The 19,510-nt window shown below is 43.8% G+C and overlaps 1 protein-coding gene across 1 annotated transcript; it reads right to left on the reverse strand.

Annotated features, from left to right (window-relative positions):
- Positions 1-14,100: 14,100 nt before the first annotated feature.
- LOC130076260 (protein-glutamine gamma-glutamyltransferase K-like) lies at positions 14,101-18,698 on the reverse strand. Its single transcript, XM_056241283.1, has 14 exons — positions 18,621-18,698; positions 18,200-18,288; positions 17,616-17,807; positions 17,242-17,493; positions 17,021-17,139; positions 16,716-16,823; positions 16,400-16,577; positions 16,175-16,313; positions 15,897-16,089; positions 15,655-15,808; positions 15,139-15,423; positions 14,825-14,985; positions 14,603-14,739; positions 14,101-14,459 (listed from the first exon to the last, which is right to left on the reverse strand). Coding segments are annotated over exons 1-14 (2,157 nt in total). The 5' UTR covers positions 18,623-18,698; the 3' UTR covers positions 14,101-14,311.
- Positions 18,699-19,510: the final 812 nt, after the last annotated feature.

The following is a 19,510-nucleotide window of genomic DNA, read 5'->3' on the forward strand; positions in this document are numbered from 1 at the left end:
AAACAAACTCACAAACACATTCCTCCGACTTCCCTCTGCTTCTCCAGTTCTCTCTAAACTTCTTTATAATAACCCTTGTGCCAGGTCACCCTCGCACACAGTTACATTTCTCTCACCCTCAAACCAACCTACTCAAAGAGCGGATCCTAGCGCGAGGTTGCCTTCGCTAGCCATCTTCCCTCTTTCCTTCCATTCTAATTCGCCTCACCCCTTTTTCCCCTTCTATCTTCCAATTGTCTCCTAATATTCTTTCCAGTTCACATCAGAGCGTGAGGTTGCTTCAGCAAAGGATTTTTACACTTTTCCACACAAAACCTCCCCTTCCTCTCACTTCAGGCCATGCCAGCCATCTTGGACACCAGCAGTGTTCTTCTTCTTCTTCTTTTACTGGCGACTTGCAACCAATTGGAGCATTATCGCCACCTACTGTATCTTATTTACTTTTGCTTAAATCCTTAGGTTTAGTCCAGTTTGTTGTAGATAAGATGATATGATTTTAAGCACCATCTTTCTGGATTTATTTGAGAAGATATTTGTAATGTTCATTTGTTTGATTCCTTCATGTTCCAGTCCATTCCTTAAATCCATTCTTTGATTTGAGTATTTAATACACTCAAACAGCACATGTTCCACAGTTTCCACCAGCAGTGTTGGGGAGTAACGGAATATATGTACCGGCGTTACGTATTCAGAATACAAATTATGTGTAGGCCCATCTGTATTCCGTTACAGTTACAATTTAAATAGTTGGTATTTAGAATACAGTTACATTGTTGAAATCATTGGATTACATTACGATACTTCTGTTTCACGAGTTTAGTCACTCTCTAAATAAATTAAGGCAACTCAGCATTTCCCAGAAGCCCCAATGTGAAAACGAAAAATGCGCGGTTTGCGTGATCAGTCACAATGAGTCGGAAGAGGAGCAGCGGGAGCTAGAACAGAGATGTAGCCGGAACTACAACAGAGACAGGGCAAGAATGCGTTTCGATCTCGGAAATTCAAACAGCATTTCACATTAAAGAAAGAGAAGGGAGAACGAAATATAGCCTAACTGTGCAGTGCAACCTCTGCTTGCCAGCAACCAACCTCCTTTCAGCGTCCAAAGCAAGGGGGTAATCCATCAGCCGGAAGTTGAAGCTGCCTCCGGGGGCCGCTATTGTAGCTGGCTATCACCTGCTGTTAGCATCCCATTGACTCCCATTCATTTTGGCGTCACTTTGACAGCGAATAACTTTACATCTGAGGCGTCCAAAGACTCCATTTGTCCATTATTTATTTCTAAAGAAACACGACAATGTATAAAAGACTCCATTACTTTGTATCTTACACGTTATGATGTCTATATCTTACACGTAGAAGCCATTCTTGTAAAAATAGGCTAACGATTGCGTCATAACCACGGGACGCTCTGTCGCACAGTAGAGAAATTACCGTGTAGACAGAAGTAGAAGCTCGTAGGCAATCGTTTACTGTCTATGAGGCAATCGGGTGGACATGGAGGCATAAAGTCAAGGGAGAAGCCCATAGATAGAGAGTTCATAAAAACAACGGGACAAAATATTTCAACAACAGATTTGTTTCAGATTTCAATTCAGATTTGTCCCGGCACAGCTACTAGAAGGTCAGATTTGTCCCGGCACAGCTACTAGAAGGACAGATCGTCGTCAAGCTCAGTTTGAGCCTGCGCAGTGCGCTTGGCTATCAGGAAGTGAGTGCCCATGTTGGGCTTCAACTCTCTCTGTTGAAATCAACGGGGTCGCTGTGTCCATTTCTTTTACTGTCTATGGTCCAAAGACTCCACCTCCAACCTGAAGAAGCATCTTAAAGTACAATCCGCTTGCCAGCCCATTCACTCTCAACAGCAGTCCATCTTCCAGCTCCTAACAATGCAATCACCATGGAACCACTACCAGTCCCAGCCCATCTCCGTTCCCTAATTCTATCAGGTGCAACTATCGATCTTTCTTCTCTACTGACTTTCCTCCCTCTCAATGAATCCCACCGCTCGTTTGACTTAAATCGTTGATCTTACAAATTCTGTACAACCTTCAAAACGAGTTCTCACACTTTCAGAATTCTGCGTTGCTTTTGCCAGATACACAGAAGTAATTTACTCTTCATTTCCAGCCAGACGCAAGGAATTAAATGACTACCTCTCTACCATAGCAGAGCTCAGTCCCTCTTTCGGAGGTAGTAATTTTTATACATACCATAAGCTTTTTCCAGCTAAATGCGCCGCCCACGTCACACCCTGGAACCAGTGTCCTTACTGGGGAGCCTTGGACCTCGAACTATATAACAGGGTCCTCTTAGGCGTTCGAAGCCCTTCTTGCGCCATCTGCAGGTCTATCATTCATTCTACTTCAGAATGTCCCCAAACCAACTCAGATCTTCCGAACCATCCAGCTCCTTTCCAAGAAAAATCCACTTCATATGTCCCTCAATCAAGGAATGACCGTAACCAGATTTCTACCTCAGTTCCAGGCAGACAAGTGTGCAACAGCTTTAATTCATCACATTGCAACCGACAACGATGCCACTTCCTCCATGTCTGTAATTTCTGTGGCGGAGCTCACGCCCGTTCTATGTGCCCTGTGCGCCGCTCCTCAGCTAACTTTAACCGTCGACATTCTTAGCGTCTGCCTAACCACTCTCCGCTCAGGTCTTGTTCTCCTAACAAAACAAGAGCCCCAGACGCCATGTTCAATTTGGCTTTCTTCCGATCACCAAATCAAAATGCTAGGTCGATGGTCGTCCCTCGCCTTCGAAACATACGTTCGTTCAGATCTGCATAACATTAGACAAGCACAGCAAACACTAGCATCCCTCTAAGTCTGGACCGCTTCTCCCTACCATTTTGCATCTCCCCGCTTACCTAGCCCCGCAGGGCGTGTATTCATCTGGATGCAGTGAGAGCTCTCCCTTTTCAGATGTGCGTGACCTACCACTCCTGGAGTGGGGTCTCCCATCTGAATCGCTGTGTGGGCTCTTCCGTTCAGATGCATCACAGGCTCTCCCGTTCGACTTGCTGTGTGGGCTCTCCCGTTTGGATCGCCGAGTGAACTCCCTATTTATACATATGGGGGGGCACTCTCCTTCGAAAAGGGAGCTCTCCCGGTCGAACTGCAGTGTGAGCTTTCCGTTCGGGCGCCGTGGGGGCTCTCCCTTTCCGAATCGCTGTGTGATCCTTCATGTTTTTAACCATGGAGGCTCTCCCGTTCGGATCGCAGTGTGGGCCCTCCTATCCGAAGAAATCAGGACTGGAGGTACCAAGGATCGTACGTCCCTCGAACGTGACGGGCCATTATGTCTTTATGTGATCTTCGCGTTAGAAGGATGGTAGTTCTGCATTTCCTATGTTTACCGTAGGCTCCCTCTTGCTGCGTAGGGAGTTTCGCTTCAGACACCGGTGGCCCGTTCGCCTTTAGGGACGAGGACCTTCTTCCCCGTTTGTGACATCTGAAAGCCCTATGTTCTCTAACTCCATGGAGCTCCATGTCATGGATGTGGCAGGGCGTTCTCCAACCTCGTACTCAAACCTCCAGTCCCAAGATACTCCCGCAGGAGTAATTTCTGAAAGTCACTGCCGCAGCAGTGCAGCGTTGAGATGCACCCCAGTCAAATTTCCACATGCCCATGTCGTTTCACTTCACAACGAACGCAGGCACACTCTTTAAAACACAGCTCCCGCCGGAGCTCCACTCATAGCCCCACATGGTGGGCATAGTAGGGAGACGCAGTTCCAGCCGGGAGCCCCATTAAACATATCACTGCCGCAGCAGCGTCCATCCATGCTCCATACAGCTTTAAATTTCCACTCTTTTGGGGGGTAACATACTTTAAGCTCTTAGGCATCCTGTATTTGATCACGTTATTCTAACTTGCTGTCCCAAATATTTATTCAACACTTTTGGGGGGTATATCAGAGCTCGAGTTGAAGCTGCTTCATCGAGCCCCTCTCCAGCGGACAGCAAGCCAAATAAGTTTAACCTAATATCTTAAAGATTTTATGGGCAAACAAACTCGTTAAATGAAGTTCCTAAACGTAAGTTAGGGAGGAGCGAGCCCATCCAATCTTTCAATCAACAAACAGAGTATATAAGCAGCCGCTTACCTCTCCCTAGTATCAGCTGTTCCAGTATCCCTCCACCTCCCCAAACTCCACCTTCATCTTAGGCACCTTGCCCTTTAATTAACAGGTCCTACATTTAGCCACTGGGGGGTATATCAGAGCTCGAGTTGAAGCTGCTTCATCAAGCCCCTCTCCAGAGGACAGCAAGCCAAATAAGTTTAACCTAATATCTTAAAGATTTTATGGGCAAACAAACTCGTTAACAGTAGTTATGGCATGAATGCAGCAAAAGCTCGTTGTTTTGGTTCAGGGGGAACTTTAAAGGTGGCTGCTGTTTTGGTTGCAGTGCTCGGTGACTTATGCCCGTCTAACTCATTGCATGAAACGTGATGATGCACGGAGGTATGGAAATACACATGTTGACAGGCAAGTAGGAAATCGCACCATTGCACATCGTACCTGCGCCTTCCACACATGATATTTATATATATTTGGAGTTTTAGACCATTTAACTTAGTGATTACTATCAGGATGTGAAGAGACTTTCAACCAGTATAACAACAAAAAAAAAAAATCTGGAAACAAATCACCTACCCTGCTTTTAAATAATGAAGAACCGACCAAGAAAAAAAATTACTGTAATATAGTGCATATACGAAAATGCTCCTGTAGAGTTAATTTCTTCCTAATTAACTAATTAATTTATTGTCATTGAATGGCTTTTTTAAAGGTAAATGTATGTGACATGACATTGACGAGACATTACATACAACATGACTAGGGATGGGAATTGAAAACCGGTTCCACTCGAGAACCGGTTCTAAGTTTTACGATCCATCGATATTGTAGGGCCTCGACGTTAACGAGTCCTCTTATCGATGCTCCTGCTCTGAGTCAGCCATAGTATGTAGGCTACAGACCGTGAACTCACAACTGTCCCATTTGTCCTTTATCAAGCACCATAGCACGGCGTCCAAAGCGAATTTTTGTACCGCCAAAGTCTTATTTGATCGGTGAGTAATGTAGATGAACTGCTGCGCATGTGACAGGGCGCATGTTTAACTGAACGAGCAGAGAGAGAGAGAGAGAGAGCTCCGGTCGCGCGCGCGCACACTCTCTCTTCGGAGCAAGGCGGCTTCACCGTCTCAAAACTAAGCGCTGTCTTGCTCTCTCTCCCTCGCACATATTAATCAAAATAAACGACACGATGGTAAGGTCGGGACTCGGGAGACTAAAGTTTCAAACCACACTTTAAATAAACGAAAAAAACTATCCAGTGATGAAATGTTTTCTGTAATGACACACATCTTGTGGGATGTCCCAACCGCCGGCACACGTCCGATGACACGTCCAATTCGCGAAAACTAATGACTCATTTGAACCGATTCGTTTGAATGAATGGTTAAAACAACTGATCTTTCCAACACTGAACTCACAGGACGTTTAATTGGTAATTAACGAGTTCGTTTGCCCATAAAATCTTTAAGATATTAGGTTAAACTTATTTGGCTTGCTGTCCGCTGGAGAGGGGCTCGATGAAGCAGCTTCAACTCGAGCTCTGATATACCCCCCAGTGGCTAAATGTAGGACCTGTTAATTAAAGGGCAAGGTACCTAAGATGAAGGTGGAGTTTGGGGAGGTGGAGGGATACTGGAACAGCTGATACTAGGGAGAGGTAAGCGGCTGCTTATATACTCTGTTTGTTGATTGAAAGATTGGATGGGCTCGCTCCTCCCTAACTTACGTTTAGGAACTTCATTTAACGAGTTCGTTTGCCCATAAAATCTTTAAGATATTAGGTTAAACTTATTTGGCTTGCTGTCCGCTGGAGAGGGGCTCGATGAAGCAGCTTCAACTCGAGCTCTGATATACCCCCCAAAAGTGTTGAATAAATATTTGGGACAGCAAGTTAGAATAACGTGATCAAATACAGGATGCCTATAAGCTTAAAGTATGTTACCCCCCGAAAGAGTGGAAATTGAAAGCTGTATGGAGCATGGATGGACACTGCTGCGGCAGTGATATGTTTAAAGGGGCTCCTGGCTGGAACTGCGTCTCCCTACTATGCCCACCATGTGGGGCTATGAGTGGAGCTCCGGCGGGAGCTGTGTTTGAAAGAGTGTGCCTGCGTTCGTTGTGGAGTGAAACGACATGGGCTTGTGGAAATTTGACTGGGGTACATCTCACCGCTGCACTGCTGCGGCAGTGACTTTCAGATATTACTCCTGCGGGAGTATCTTGGGACTGGAGGTTTGAGTACGAGGTTGGAGAACGCCCTGCCACATCCATGACATGGAGCTCCATGGAGTTAGAAAACATGGGGCTTCCAGATGTCACAAACGGGGAAGAAGGTCCTCGTCCCTAAAGGCAAACGGGCCACCAGTATCTGAAGCGAAACTCCCTACGCAGCAAGCGGGAGCCTACGGTATACATAGGAAAAGCAGAACTACCATCCTTCTGACGCAGGGGGCGAAGATCACATAAAGACATAATGGCCCGTCGCGTTCGAGGGACGTACGATCCTTGGTACCTCCAGTCCTGATTTTTTCGGATAGGAGGGCCCACACTGCGATCCGAACGGGAGAGCCTCCATGGTTAAAAACATGAAGGATCACACAGCGATTCGGAAAGGGAGAGCCCCCACGGCACCCGAACGGAAAGCTCATACTGCGATTCGACCGGGAGAGCTCCCGCTGCGTTTCGAAGGAGAGAGCCCCCCCATATGTATAAATAGGGAGTTCACTCGGCAATCAAAACGGGAGAGCCCACACAGCAAGTCCAAGAGTGGTAGGTCACGCACATCCGAAAAGGGAGAGCTCTCACTGCATCCAGATGGAAACACGCCCTGCGGGGCTAGGTAATCGGGGAGATGCGAATAGTAGGGAGAGGCGGTCCAGACTCAGAAGGATGCTAGTGCTTGTTGTGCTTGTCTAATGTTATGTAGATCTGAACGAACGTATGTTTCGAAGGCGTGGGATGACCATCGGCCTAGCATTTTGATTTGGTGATCGGAAAGGCCCCTTTGTGCTGCTGTGGTGGCTGCACCTATTCGGAAGGAATGTGAAGAAAACTGTTTGGTTGGGATGCCGGAGCTGTTGAGGATGGATTTGAGGTTCCTTTGAAACCAATGTCTGGAGGCCGGGAGGTTATCATCATCGATGAAGAGAGGATCGAGAGAAGAGGTGATTTGGGATTTCCTCTGGTGGAGAAAAAAGTTTAAGGACTGGTATGGTTGGATAGGGGTTGGCAAATTGAAGGTGAAAATCGAATGACCATGTTTCAATTGATCGGTTTTGCTTTGTTTGATGTTGAAACGTATGGTGTTGGAGTTTATTATTTGGAGGTCGGAGAACGTGGGATGGATGGATGGGTTGAAGTTTGAGTTGATGGTAAATTCTGAGACTCTGAGAAAACCAAAGAAAGCCAAATTGAACATGGCATCTAGGGTTCTTGCTTTGATGGGAGAAAAAAGACCTGAGCGGAGAGTGGTTAGGCAGATGCTGAGAATGTCGATGGTTAAAGGTTGTCTAGAGTCTGGACAAGGGGGATTGGTTTTTTGTAAACCTTTGATGAGGAGAGAAATCTGGGGATTTGAAATGTTGGGGCACTGTTGGCCATGGAGTAGCTTAAAAAAGAAATGAATTCCGCTGAGGTAGACTTTGATTGATCCTGGTTTAATTGAGGTGGTGTGATGGAGGTATGTGACGAGTAAGCAATAAGGTACGAGAGGCTGTGCTGTATCGTGAATAAGTAACGGCTGGAGGGCGTTGTTAGGCACGACGCGAAGCGGAGTGCCTGCAACCCCTTCAGCCGTTACTTATTCACGATACAGCACTTGCCTCGAGTACCTTATTGCTTTTATAAAACGGTTGCCACACAATAAAAATATTAAAGCCGAAAAATATGTATCTATGCAACTTTCATGAAGTAAAATCACTAAAAGCCTGCCTTCCGCTGGAAAAAATAGTCCCGGAACGTGAACAGCAACAGAAGTTACATATATTATTTCGCCAATAGATGGCGGCAAAGACTGTCTTTATGAGTGAGTGAGTGAGTGAGTCTGTAGAGAAGGCTTTTGAAAGGACTCGAACTTGTGATCACGGAGAAGACAGACGCAACTGACAGATGACTAACGTTATGCACGGAAAACCCCATGACTGTTAAAAGGACAAAATATGCAGCGGACATTCAAACGCATTTTTTTATTATGAATATAGGACTGACCTGAAGGAAAATGCTACGTCTACTGTAAATGCAGGTACACTCGCTTACTCGATCTCTCACAATGCTCTGCTCTAGCTTTAAATGAACAATATCAATGAGATGAAACATCTGTTTAAGTTGCTAAGAGTGGTTGCTAGGGGTGTTGTGTAGTGATACATAGAACCGTTGGGTGAAGCGGTCATAGCCGTGTTTTATCGTGAATAAAGCACAGCTATTGACCAATCAGAATCAAGGATTGGAACTAACCGTTTTATAAAGGAGGATATTGAGAGGAGGGAAAACTCTGGAAAGACCATGTTGTGAGCTCTGTGGAATTTTTTGAAAGAACCCCAAGCTGTCCAGTATGTTTGAAGCGTTCTGGGAGAAACAGCTTGTAGGATGGTATTCATGGATAGGGTATGGAGATGACTGAGGGGATGGTCTAGAGGAATATGAGTTATGAATAAGGTGGAACTGGAGTTGGATTGGAGTCTGCTTCCGGAGCCAATGTTCTGAATTTCTGGAAAAGAAAAGTGGATAAAGCATCAGCTATTTCATTTTTGTGACCTGGAATATGTTCAGCTTTGATGATGAATTGATGACAGGCAGAGATCCAAATGAGGCGCCTTAGAAAGGGCATGATTTTTGGAGCATTGGAATGTTTTTTGTTGATACAGTAAACGGTGGCGGAATTATCAAAGTGGAACAGGATGTTTTTTGTTGACCATTCGGATCCCCATAGATAGGCTGCTACTACTATGGGATATAGCTCGAACAGGGCGGTCGAATCAGCGGTTTGAGGTGTATTGGTTAGCTCAGGAGGCCAGGTTGAGGCAAACCAACGTCCTCTGTAGAAACCTCCAAAACCTTTGGAGGGGGCAGCGTCAGTGAACAGGGTGATGTCGCAAGGTCGGGACACGAAGTCGGTGTAGAAGAAGGTAATCCCGTTCCATTGTTTGAGGAATGAGATCCATAATTTCAGGTCTGCCCTACATGGTTGGCTTAGTGAAATTATGTCTTCTAAACTAGATGCTGAGGTAGCGAGACTTAGCAGATGGGAAATGAAAGGCCGGCCTTGGGGAATTATGCGCATTGCGTAGTTTAGGTGGCCTAGGAGAGAAAGCAGATCGCGCTTGCTGTAATGGTTAGCTTCCAGCAAATTTGATGCGATTGTGATTATGCGATCTATTTTTTCTTTGGGGAGAGAAGCTTGGAATTTGACAGAGTCTAGGAGGATTCCAAGAAATTCCAATGACGTAGAAGGGCCTTCGGTTTTTTTTCGAGAGAGGGGAACTCCTAGTTTGGAAAACACTGTTTGGATGACGGTTAAGTGTTTTGCTGGAGGGAAATTACTTGGTGAGATGACGAGGAAGTCGTCGAGGAGATGGATGAGGTACGGGATTGCGTGATTGTTTTGAAGAATCCAGCAGAGTGCTTCTGAAAGCATGTCAAAAATTTTGGGACTGCTTTTACAGCCGAAAGTTAGCCGCACTGCGAAGTAGTATTTTTCGTGCCAACGAATGCCGAAAAGGCCGATGTATGACTTTAAAGGCCGATGTAATGTCGACCTTTGCGGCATGACTTTAAAGGCCGATGTAATGTCGACCTTTGCTAGCCAGGCTCCGAAACCGGCGTTTTATATGAGAGATATTGCTTGGTTTATGTCGTGGTAGTGCAGTGAAAATTCGTCTAGAAGAATTAGGCTGTTGATACTGGGTTGGGAATTTCCATGGGGAGCCGAGAGATCGATGATGATTCGTTTTTTGCCTGAAAATTTTATAGTGGCTACTCCGATAGGACTTATACGGAATAATTTGAAAGGTGGAGAATCAAAAGGGCCGATCATGAATCCTGAATCTAGTTCTTTTTTGATTAGGGTTTCCACTATATCGGGTTCGGCTGTCGCGGATTGAAGATTGTTGCAAATCAGGCTGGAATTAGGTATGCTTACCAAGCCGGGGTCAAAACCTTCTTTCAGGCCTGTAAGAAGAAACTGGGTGAAGTTTTTGTCTGGATGGTTGTGTAGTTCTCTAGCTAGTGATGAAATGATGATTGCACTAGAGAGGTACTTTTGAAATTTTTTATTGAGGTTAGCAGAGGAGCGGCGCACGGGGCAAATGGAACGGGCGTGAGCTCCGCCGCAGAAATTGCAGACATCAAGGAAGCGGCATCGTTGTCTGTTGCAACCTGAGGAATTGAAGCTGTTGCATACTTTTCTACCTGAAACTGAGGTGAATATCTGACTGCGGTCGTTCCTTGGTTGAGGGACGTAGGCGGTGGATTTTTCTTGGAAAGGGGCTGGATGGGTTGGATGATCTGGGTTGGTTTGGGGACGTTCTGAAGTAGAATGAATAATGGACCTGCAGATGGCGCAAGAAAGGCTCCGAACGCCTAAGAAGACTCTGTTGTAAAGTTAGAGGTCCAGAGCTCCCCAATAAGGACACTGGTTCCAGTGGGTGACACGGGCGGCACATTTAGCTGAAAAAAGCTTATGATAGGTATAAAAATGACTACCTCCGAAAGAAAGACTGAGCTCTGCTATAATGGAGAGGTAGTCGTTTAATTCCTTGCGTCTGGCTGGAAATTAAGTGCAAATTACTTCAGTATATCTAGCAAAAGCGATGCAGAATTCTGCGAGTGTGAGAACTCGTTTTAAAGGTTGTACAGAATTTTTAAGATTGATGGTTAATGGGCCGCAATCAAACGAGCGGTGGGATTCATTGAGGGGGACGGAAGTCAGTAGAGAAGGAAGATCGATATCTGCACCTGATAGAATTAAGGACCGGAGATGGGCTGAAACTGGAGGTGGTTCCATGGCCACTGCATTAGGAGGAGCTGGAAGATGGACTGCTGTGGAGAGTGAATGGGCTGGCAAGCGGATTGTACCTGGAGAGTAGGTGTGAGTGTTGGGAAAAGTAGATAAATGATGATCGGAGGGTCCCATTACTGGCTGGTGTCCAAAATGGCTGGCATGGGCTGAAGTTGGAGGAATGGGAAGGTTTGTGGGAAAGAAAGGAGAAGAAGTCCTTTGCGGAGGCAGCCTCACGCTCGGATGTGAACTGGGAAGAATATTAGTATATGATTGGAAGATAGAGGTGGGAGGAAAGGAATGGGGTGAATTGGAATGGAAGGAAAGAGGAGGGGGTGGAGGGGGGATAGCTAGCGAAGGCAACCTCACGCTCTTTGGGTAGGTTGGTTTGGGGATGATAGAAATGTAACCGTGTGCGAAGGTGGCCTGGCACAAGGGTTATTATGAAGAGGATTAGAAAAAGCTGGAGAAGCAGATGGGAGTGCTAAGAAAAGTGATTGAAAGTTTGGTTCTTGCCTGGGGAGTGGGGCTGACTGGATGAAGTTTGTTGGAGCTGGAGAAGAAGCGGAACTAAAATAGTTCCGCTTCTTCTTTGCGGCCGCTGTTTTTGGCCGGGTGGAAATACCGGCGGACGAGGAAGTGCGAGCCGCGGCGCTGCCGGTAGCCTTTGGATCGGCGCGTTGAGATACTGTGGGATCAGGATGCCCGGTGCTGGAACTGAAGGAACTGATGAAGAGATCGTAAAGTTGCACTTTAGACGATCTGCGGGAGAAATGGATTCCGGAACTGGAAAGGACTTGACGTAGGCTGTTGACTGAACATTTCGAAATGGGTGGAATCGGTGTATTAGCGGCTGTTGCGTGGAGAGATGAAATCTGAGAAGACGGACGAGGCACAGTTAAAACTGGCGGTCTTGAAGGTGGAGGAGAGCGTTGTCTTTTGGAGCGTGGTTTGTATGAGCGCTGGATTTCTCGGCCAGAACGCTCGTGGAGATGATCTACGATTTCCGATCTTACACGGGGTGAGGCTGTCGGAGTCTCGGGAAGGCTCGTCAGTTCGTCGTCTGACGGGAAGAGCTGTATTTCCGGGATGTCGGACATTATTCCATGAAGCAGCAATGATACTGGAACAGCTGATACTAGGGAGAGGTAAGCGGCTGCTTATATACTCTGTTTGTTGATTGAAAGATTGGATGGGCTCGCTCCTCCCTAACTTACGTTTAGGAACTTCATCTAATCGGTAACACTTTACAATAAGGTTCCATTTATTACATAAATTACATAAAAAGTACAGTTTGCTTAGTCAAGTGTAAGCTTTAAAACAAATAAAACCACTTGGTTTCCCCCCCCCCCCCCCCCCCCCCCCGAAAAAGCATGACTACCTTTTTCCACACAGTGCTATTAGGAATCGATAAGAGAATCGTTAAAGAATCGGATCGATAACCAGAATCGTTAGTGGCATTGATATTGATAAAATCTTATCAATTCCCATCCCTAGACATGACGCATTTCGGTAAGTTGTATCTTTCAACATACCTTCATGTTCATTCATATTTATTTCATACTATAACTAGTAATAGAAATAGAGATGATCAGTGCACACTGCACAGTCTGCTCGTGAATTATAGCTATAGGCGGCTAAGACAGCGATTTATCACAACACATTCAAGAGCGCCAAATGGTATTTTATGGTTTCATTTCTTTATAAATTGACCCTTCGCAGGGAGCTTGATTGACAGGTGATCTGACCAATCACACTTCGCCATCCACCATTTTGTCCGACAAAGCAGTCAGGAGAGTTAGTAGATTAACATGGGAGGACTTGAACTTGAAAAACGGAATGTACGGATGCCTTTCTGCGGTTAAAACAACATTCCTTCTTATGTTCGTTCATGTTTATTTGATGCTATAAATGAAGGAAGCTTTCGATAGAAGCTTTCGATAAATTCGATTGACAAGTGGATGGAAACTTGACTGACAGGGAACATTTTACTGTACAATGAGTTTTTGCACATCTATTTCTACTTATACTCAATACTTGCATTCATGTTTTTTTATTTTACAGTGTGATATTACTTTTACTTAAGTAAATTATCTGAATAGTTCTGCCAATAATTACAGCTCATGGAAATCAAAACTCTATATCTCAGAATATTAGAATAAAGAATGTATAATACAGAAATCAGGGGCGTGGTAGCGGGGGGAAAAGGGTACCGAGTACCCAGGGCCCGAGGCAGGGGGGGTGGCCCTTAGAAGTCGCCGAGCTCAAGTCAAAAGTCCGTCCAACGTCCACCCCCCACCAACCCAATCCCCCAAAGTTGGAGAAGTCGCCGAGCTCAAGGTCCGTGTCCGTCTCCGTCTCCACAGCGACTTGGCTGACAAGAGACTCAGAGGCGGGCTTTTCGAAGGTGTGACAATTTTACTTAATGTCAAATTATAGTGATTTTTTTTAATTTATGAGAATATAAGAATAACGAAATAACATTTTCTCCTCCACCACTGAGGACAACTTTCATCGAATACCAATTTACCACAAATTGTACGATTGTCAGTCATCTATGATGTGTAAAAGTTATGACCACATAACAGTAATAATACTAATCATAATACTAATAATAATTGTAATAATAATTATACTTATATTGATCATTTAAATGTGTGTGTCTCATATCTGTTCCAATAATCTAAAAGAAAATTGACGCTACCTTTAAAGCTGTGTAAGAACATTACATTTTATGATGATGCTATTTATTTATAATAAATCAGAATTTCACATCATAAACAGACATGATTCATTTAAAATATGTTTTATTAATGCTGCGACTGCACAGAGACACGATTAACAATAAAGTGATTAAGAGAAAATAAGCCACAAGTTTCAAAGGTTTTCATCGACATTATTAGCATGAGAAAAAAAGCTTTTTTCTTATTTCATTCATTTCAATTAGACATAATCTTAATCTGCATTAGAAGGAATTACTAATCCCATATCCCAATACATTACTTAAAGAAGGGAAATTATTAATCAACAGGATGTAAATCACAATATTTAGAAATCAAGTTCCAAGGCCACAATCAATCTGTGACATTTGTCTTTAGTTAGATGAAGTGAAACAGTGTTTGCAAATCATGTGAAACACACATTGGAAAATATTACTGAAGCATTTAATGAACAACACTTTCTTTTCCAATCGAAATTTCCTCTCTTTCGGTTATTCGATTGGTTTAACAGTGCTGTTTGACCACAAGGTTGGTGAATCCATGCACCTGAGTGAGCTGAGGACAGTCGAATGAGGCCAGAAGTTTGTGGTGGCCGTGACACTTGGGAACAAACTTCTCCGTCAGGCACACAGTGGCATGGCCTGCAATGTCACTGAGGAAGAAAAAGGATTATTTAATATTTATATAATTTATATATTTTAAAATTATTGTATATAATTAATTGGAGAATGTAAGAACAGAATAATGCAAAACATATTTATTATTTAATCGACCAATTCATTAAATTAATTATACCCATAGTTAACAACTCTGGGGTGCTTCAGTCCAAGTCCCACAAAGCGGAATACAGTGTTCTTTAGGACACAAGCCAGTGGATTCTGGAAGGTGATTTTGACCGCCACTTCTTGACCCAGGACTGCATCACATACAGGCTGAGAAGAACCACATACAAGACACAATTTTAGCACGAAACCATTCCAACTGTTCAACGGAATAAGTTGAATACTTTAAACTCACAGCGAGAACTAGATCTGGAGTGCGCAGTCTGAAGCTGTACTGGGTGGCCAGAATCTGCTTAGTCTGAGCGACGTGTCCAAAGAGGTTGAGCATCAGTGGGGCGTGATCCACCAGGTGTTCCTTATACTCGTCATAACTCAGGGTCCATTCCATAGGTTTGCCTATAGTGGGAAAAGGGATATGCTTTCATTACAAGTCTCTATTTTAAATATCTAACAGATTGTTTGCTAATTTGCATTATTAACTTTACACATAAGCTGCACCAGTAACTGAGTGGTCTCATGTATTGCAACTCAAACTTGATCATTTCTCACATTCAGAGGGCTTGAGCTCGATGCAGGTCTGGTCTCTCTTCAGGAAGGTCTTCCTGACTCCAGTGTAGTACATGGCTGCCGCATGGCTGTGGAGGGTGACGCTACGAGGTGAGCTGCACTTGTTTTTTAGATTGATGCAAAGCACGGCATCTTTTCCCACACACAGTCCATCATCCTTCAGGCTGACTTCACAGACGACATCCTCAGCGCAGGGCAGTGGGTATGTGCAACTTTTGGAGCCATGACGAAGGGCTGTCTCCAAAGCAGTACACTTCTCCGAAGAACCTGATCAACGGAAGCAGGAGCAGGTGAATGTACAATTAAAATGATTGATCCTTGTTCCACTTTTACTATCCAGGTGTTTCTTTTTTTGGGAGAAAGACATTATAGGGAGTGTTATTGACTCAAACCTCATCCTCTTAAGCACCATGGCTTAATGTGTCTGGAGCATGGGTTACACCACATCCCTTACCAATTCAAATGTATGTATTTTGTGGCATATGTATGGATTCTTACCCAGTGGGTGTTTGTAGAGGTTTGTGATATCTACACGTTGATCTGAGCCGACAGCCTTGGTGCTGATGCAGTGACCTACTACATCCTTCTCAACGTGGACAACACCAAATGTTCCATTTCTTTTCCTCTGCCAGTAAACTTTATCACTGTTCACCTAGAACACAAGGAGACAAACAGGAATTATAAGTCATTGTATGTTAATCTATGTATGACAGAATGCTATATTAAAGGAATTAACGCACTTCTGCGAAAAGGAAGGGCACGTCGTGCTTCAGGAAGGTCTGTCCACTGCGGATCGCAGCAACAGATGTTGGGCCGCAGCGGAAGAAGCCCTGGCTGGTCAGTTGAGGAGTGGAGTCAACCACCTGCCAACCTCCAAAACCAGATGGCAGGTCGGGACGGGACATCCAGGCCTCATTCCACACGTGGTAGTTCCTACACGAAGAGAAGAAGAAAGACATTCACTTCATACATATTCAGAGGAACTTTTGGTGACATCACAAATGTTCATGATACTTACCAGATTGAATCACGGTTCATGTCATCAATCAGCTGAAATTTCTCATCCAAATAAACGTCATTTGTCAAACAAACGTCAGTGTCATGAGCAGAACAGAAGTTTGTGACCGGACGAACAGGAATGCCCAAACATCTCAACACTACGAGAAGAAGAATAAGTGCATTACATCTACAATCCCTTTCTTAACCCTTATTTTCTCCTTGTCCATTCTGCCTGAACTCTTACGTGTGTTGGTGACTCCAGCGAAGGCCAAGCTCTGTCCATATTTGACAGGTTTTCCTCCACATTTGTGGAACTGTTTCAGGATGGCGCTGCTGCTGCACCAGGAAGTAGGAGCAGTTCCGTCTCCATAGCAGTTTGACCAGTTACCCACCAACACACCACAGTCTTTGTTGGCAATAACCTGTTAAAGAGAGATGGTTGAAAATGTTGTGTTTTTTTATGTAGCAAACTTCATGCATATGTACCATACTTAGAACAGAGCAAATCAGACCGTTTTGTTAGGCTTTCCAACATAGATAGAAAGAAAATGATTACTCACCATGTCAGACACCCCTCTGGAAATGTTGATGGGACTTCCCCATCCTGTGCAAGGGGTACAACTCTTCTCCAGCACATATAAGCATGCAGCCAAGACTCCCTCCTCAAACTACGATTCAGACGGCAGAGTGAGGAAATTAGAAATTGTGAAACATCAGGAATGCTATCTTTTGTAACGTTTTTTTTTTTTTTGTAACACACAGTCCACTTTGAAATCAATGGTTTTGCAGAGTTTTCCTGACATATGGCACTTGGCACTTTTAGAATATATGTATGTGAATATATGAACAAAAGTTTAACACTTACTTGACCAAAGTTCCATGTCCTGCAGCCAATCTGCTGTTTAGTCCCATAGTAGATTCTGCCCATGTCGTTCAGCACATACTCAACTCTCTCCGCCTCTTCATGCAGGTACACACAGTCATCTGAGGACAGAGAACATTCATAATGTTTTAATCGTGCTTTCTTTCTTTCCGCATTCAATTTAATCTTCATATAATTAGGTTTCTGTGTAATGAAACGCGTACCTTTACACCAGGGGTTGAACAGCATGTAAACGTCATTTTCAGGAACACATGGTGAAGTGAATCTTCCTCCTGTACAGTGAGTCACGACACTGAGTTGGTATCGTCCAACGCAAGCAGTCGGAACAGATTGCACACACAGTTTGATTCGGTTTTGGCCCTTTTCAACAATCTTTGCCCCCCAGCAGTCTTTCTTGAATTCTTCCACTATTGGAACGACCACATGAGTGCCGTCTCGGACGGATGGGATATGACCTGTAAAGCACACAGAAGAACAAGTGTTTCCAGTGAGGGTAGAAATGCATGTTCCTCCTCTACATACACTGCATCTGCATGTCCTATATTGTCATCCACGCACAGGTCATACAGTAACTAACCTAGTTTCAGCTCCAGGTGGAGTTTGTCACAACTGGGATTGAAAGGACGGCACAGATCAACCCACATATTGAAGCACTGTCCTCTGCGGACGATGAGGTGATCATCAGGGAAACAATGTGTGTGATGCTCCTGACGATTCTGTCCGGTCCTGCACTTGAGAAGATCGACTTTACTCACCCGGAGGACAGTTTCTGAGAAAACGAAAAAGCAGAAGAAAGCTCATTAAATATCAAACAGATCATTCATTGTGTTATTACAACACATTTCCCATCATGCATTTCAGGACAACGATCCACGACTCTTACGATCACCTCCACCTTCTCGCTTGATTGTGCCATCTTTTACGCACTCCTTGATGACAACTTCCTTAGTCTCATAATCACGGCATGGAGTACATAGTTGCAAGGTTTAGTGTATGGAGTAGCACAAGGGTTAACGCAAGGATTTGTGCATTGGTTCACGTATGTTTTTGCGCTTGGGTTCACGTATGTATTTACGCATGGATTCACATGAACATTTGCGCATGAGTTTACATACGGATTTGTGCAACTGTTAGCATAAGGGTTGGTGTAAACCGGTGCACCTTTCAAGCTGTCATCCGCCTGCATTTTGAACTCTGGGAAACGGCCGAGGGTGCAGAGGTTTTGGCATGGGTTGTTTTCAAAATGCATCCTGTCAGAAAAAAAAGAAAGATTGTGAAGGATGAATTAAAAGATACATTAAGATTAAGATCACTACTTGTTTGCACAAGTCCAGGTGGGTCATTCATAACTAACGTCTGTTGAATCCTTTCTGATTTCCTTTCTGTATTCACCTAAATATTAAATCTGTGAGCATTCAAATCATCAAGTCATGTTTCTAGAACTCAAGCTGCATTTACTAGACAGCAAGGTAAATCACCTTAACCTTTTTCTTTTGGTGGGTTAAGGGTCCAGAAAACAATTAATAAGTGCAAAATAAAACCAGATTAGAAACCTGAAGTGTAGTCAAAGTTGATTACTTACATGTTTTAGTCCTTGTCCTTGTTTAAGAGAAACTGAACCGAAAACTTGGTTTACTTAAGCGAGTGAACAGTGAGTCCTGCTTTAACCAGCTCTTTTTTTCACTGCAGCCCTGGATATATATACTTCATGTCCATCTCCACCCCTTCCACATCTCTTGTGAGAAGATAGGAATTCGGGTGAGTGACATGTTAATTTGAATGTTGTTGTTTTTTTAGGGATTTAAGTCCAATTAATGTCTTAGTTTAATTGTTCTGTAGATTGAGAAATAGTAAGGAGGCAATTCTCATTTATAATGACCAAATGCCAATGCCAAACTAGTCATGGCAAGGTTACAGGTGTGATTACCAGATAATGCATTAGTTTTACTTATATTTTAAATGATAAAATGTTAAAAAAGTGTATCAACCAGAATTGAAGTAGTTTATTATTTCTGTATATCTTATTTAACGGTCTCTCAGATATGTTTTGTGGAAATGAAATTGAATTGAATTGTCAGTTGTACAGTTTTACTTCAAGGCCGACACTGATTACAGAACCAAAGCTAAGTTAAGTCTTGTTGTTATTTTTAAATTGTATACAATTTAGGTAAAAATAGCCATATCGTTGTTGGAAAATATTCTCTTTGATTCTAACTACAAAAAACATCTGCTACCTGAAGTTTTAAAATATTTGTTTTGCAAAACAGTCATAGCCATTTCACACCTAGTTTTACTAGGACACGTTATACATTGCTACAGTTTATGTGTTTCAAACTCCATAGCAACGATAAGTATTAAATATGACACATTTGGTGTTGTATGTGGCATTATTTAGGGCAGTAGAACAGTGTCACTGCTAACTGAACATATAAGTCATCATCACCTTATGTATTTCAGGTTTGTATAGTAAGT

Source organism: Rhinichthys klamathensis, unplaced genomic scaffold (assembly GCF_029890125.1).
Source record: "Rhinichthys klamathensis goyatoka isolate OS25496 unplaced genomic scaffold, OSU_Roscu_1.1 h1tg000635l_1, whole genome shotgun sequence".
Taxonomy (NCBI): Eukaryota; Metazoa; Chordata; class Actinopteri; order Cypriniformes; family Leuciscidae; genus Rhinichthys; species Rhinichthys klamathensis.

Coding starts and splice junctions, on each gene's coding strand:
- LOC130076260 (XM_056241283.1), bottom strand. Junction 17,808..18,199: donor GGCGGATGACAGCTTGAAAG/GTGCACCGGTTT, acceptor TCGTTTTCTCAG/AAACTGTCCTCCGGGTGAGT. Junction 16,314..16,399: donor CGCTGGAGTCACCAACACAC/GTAAGAGTTCAG, acceptor TTCTTCTCGTAG/TGTTGAGATGTTTGGGCATT.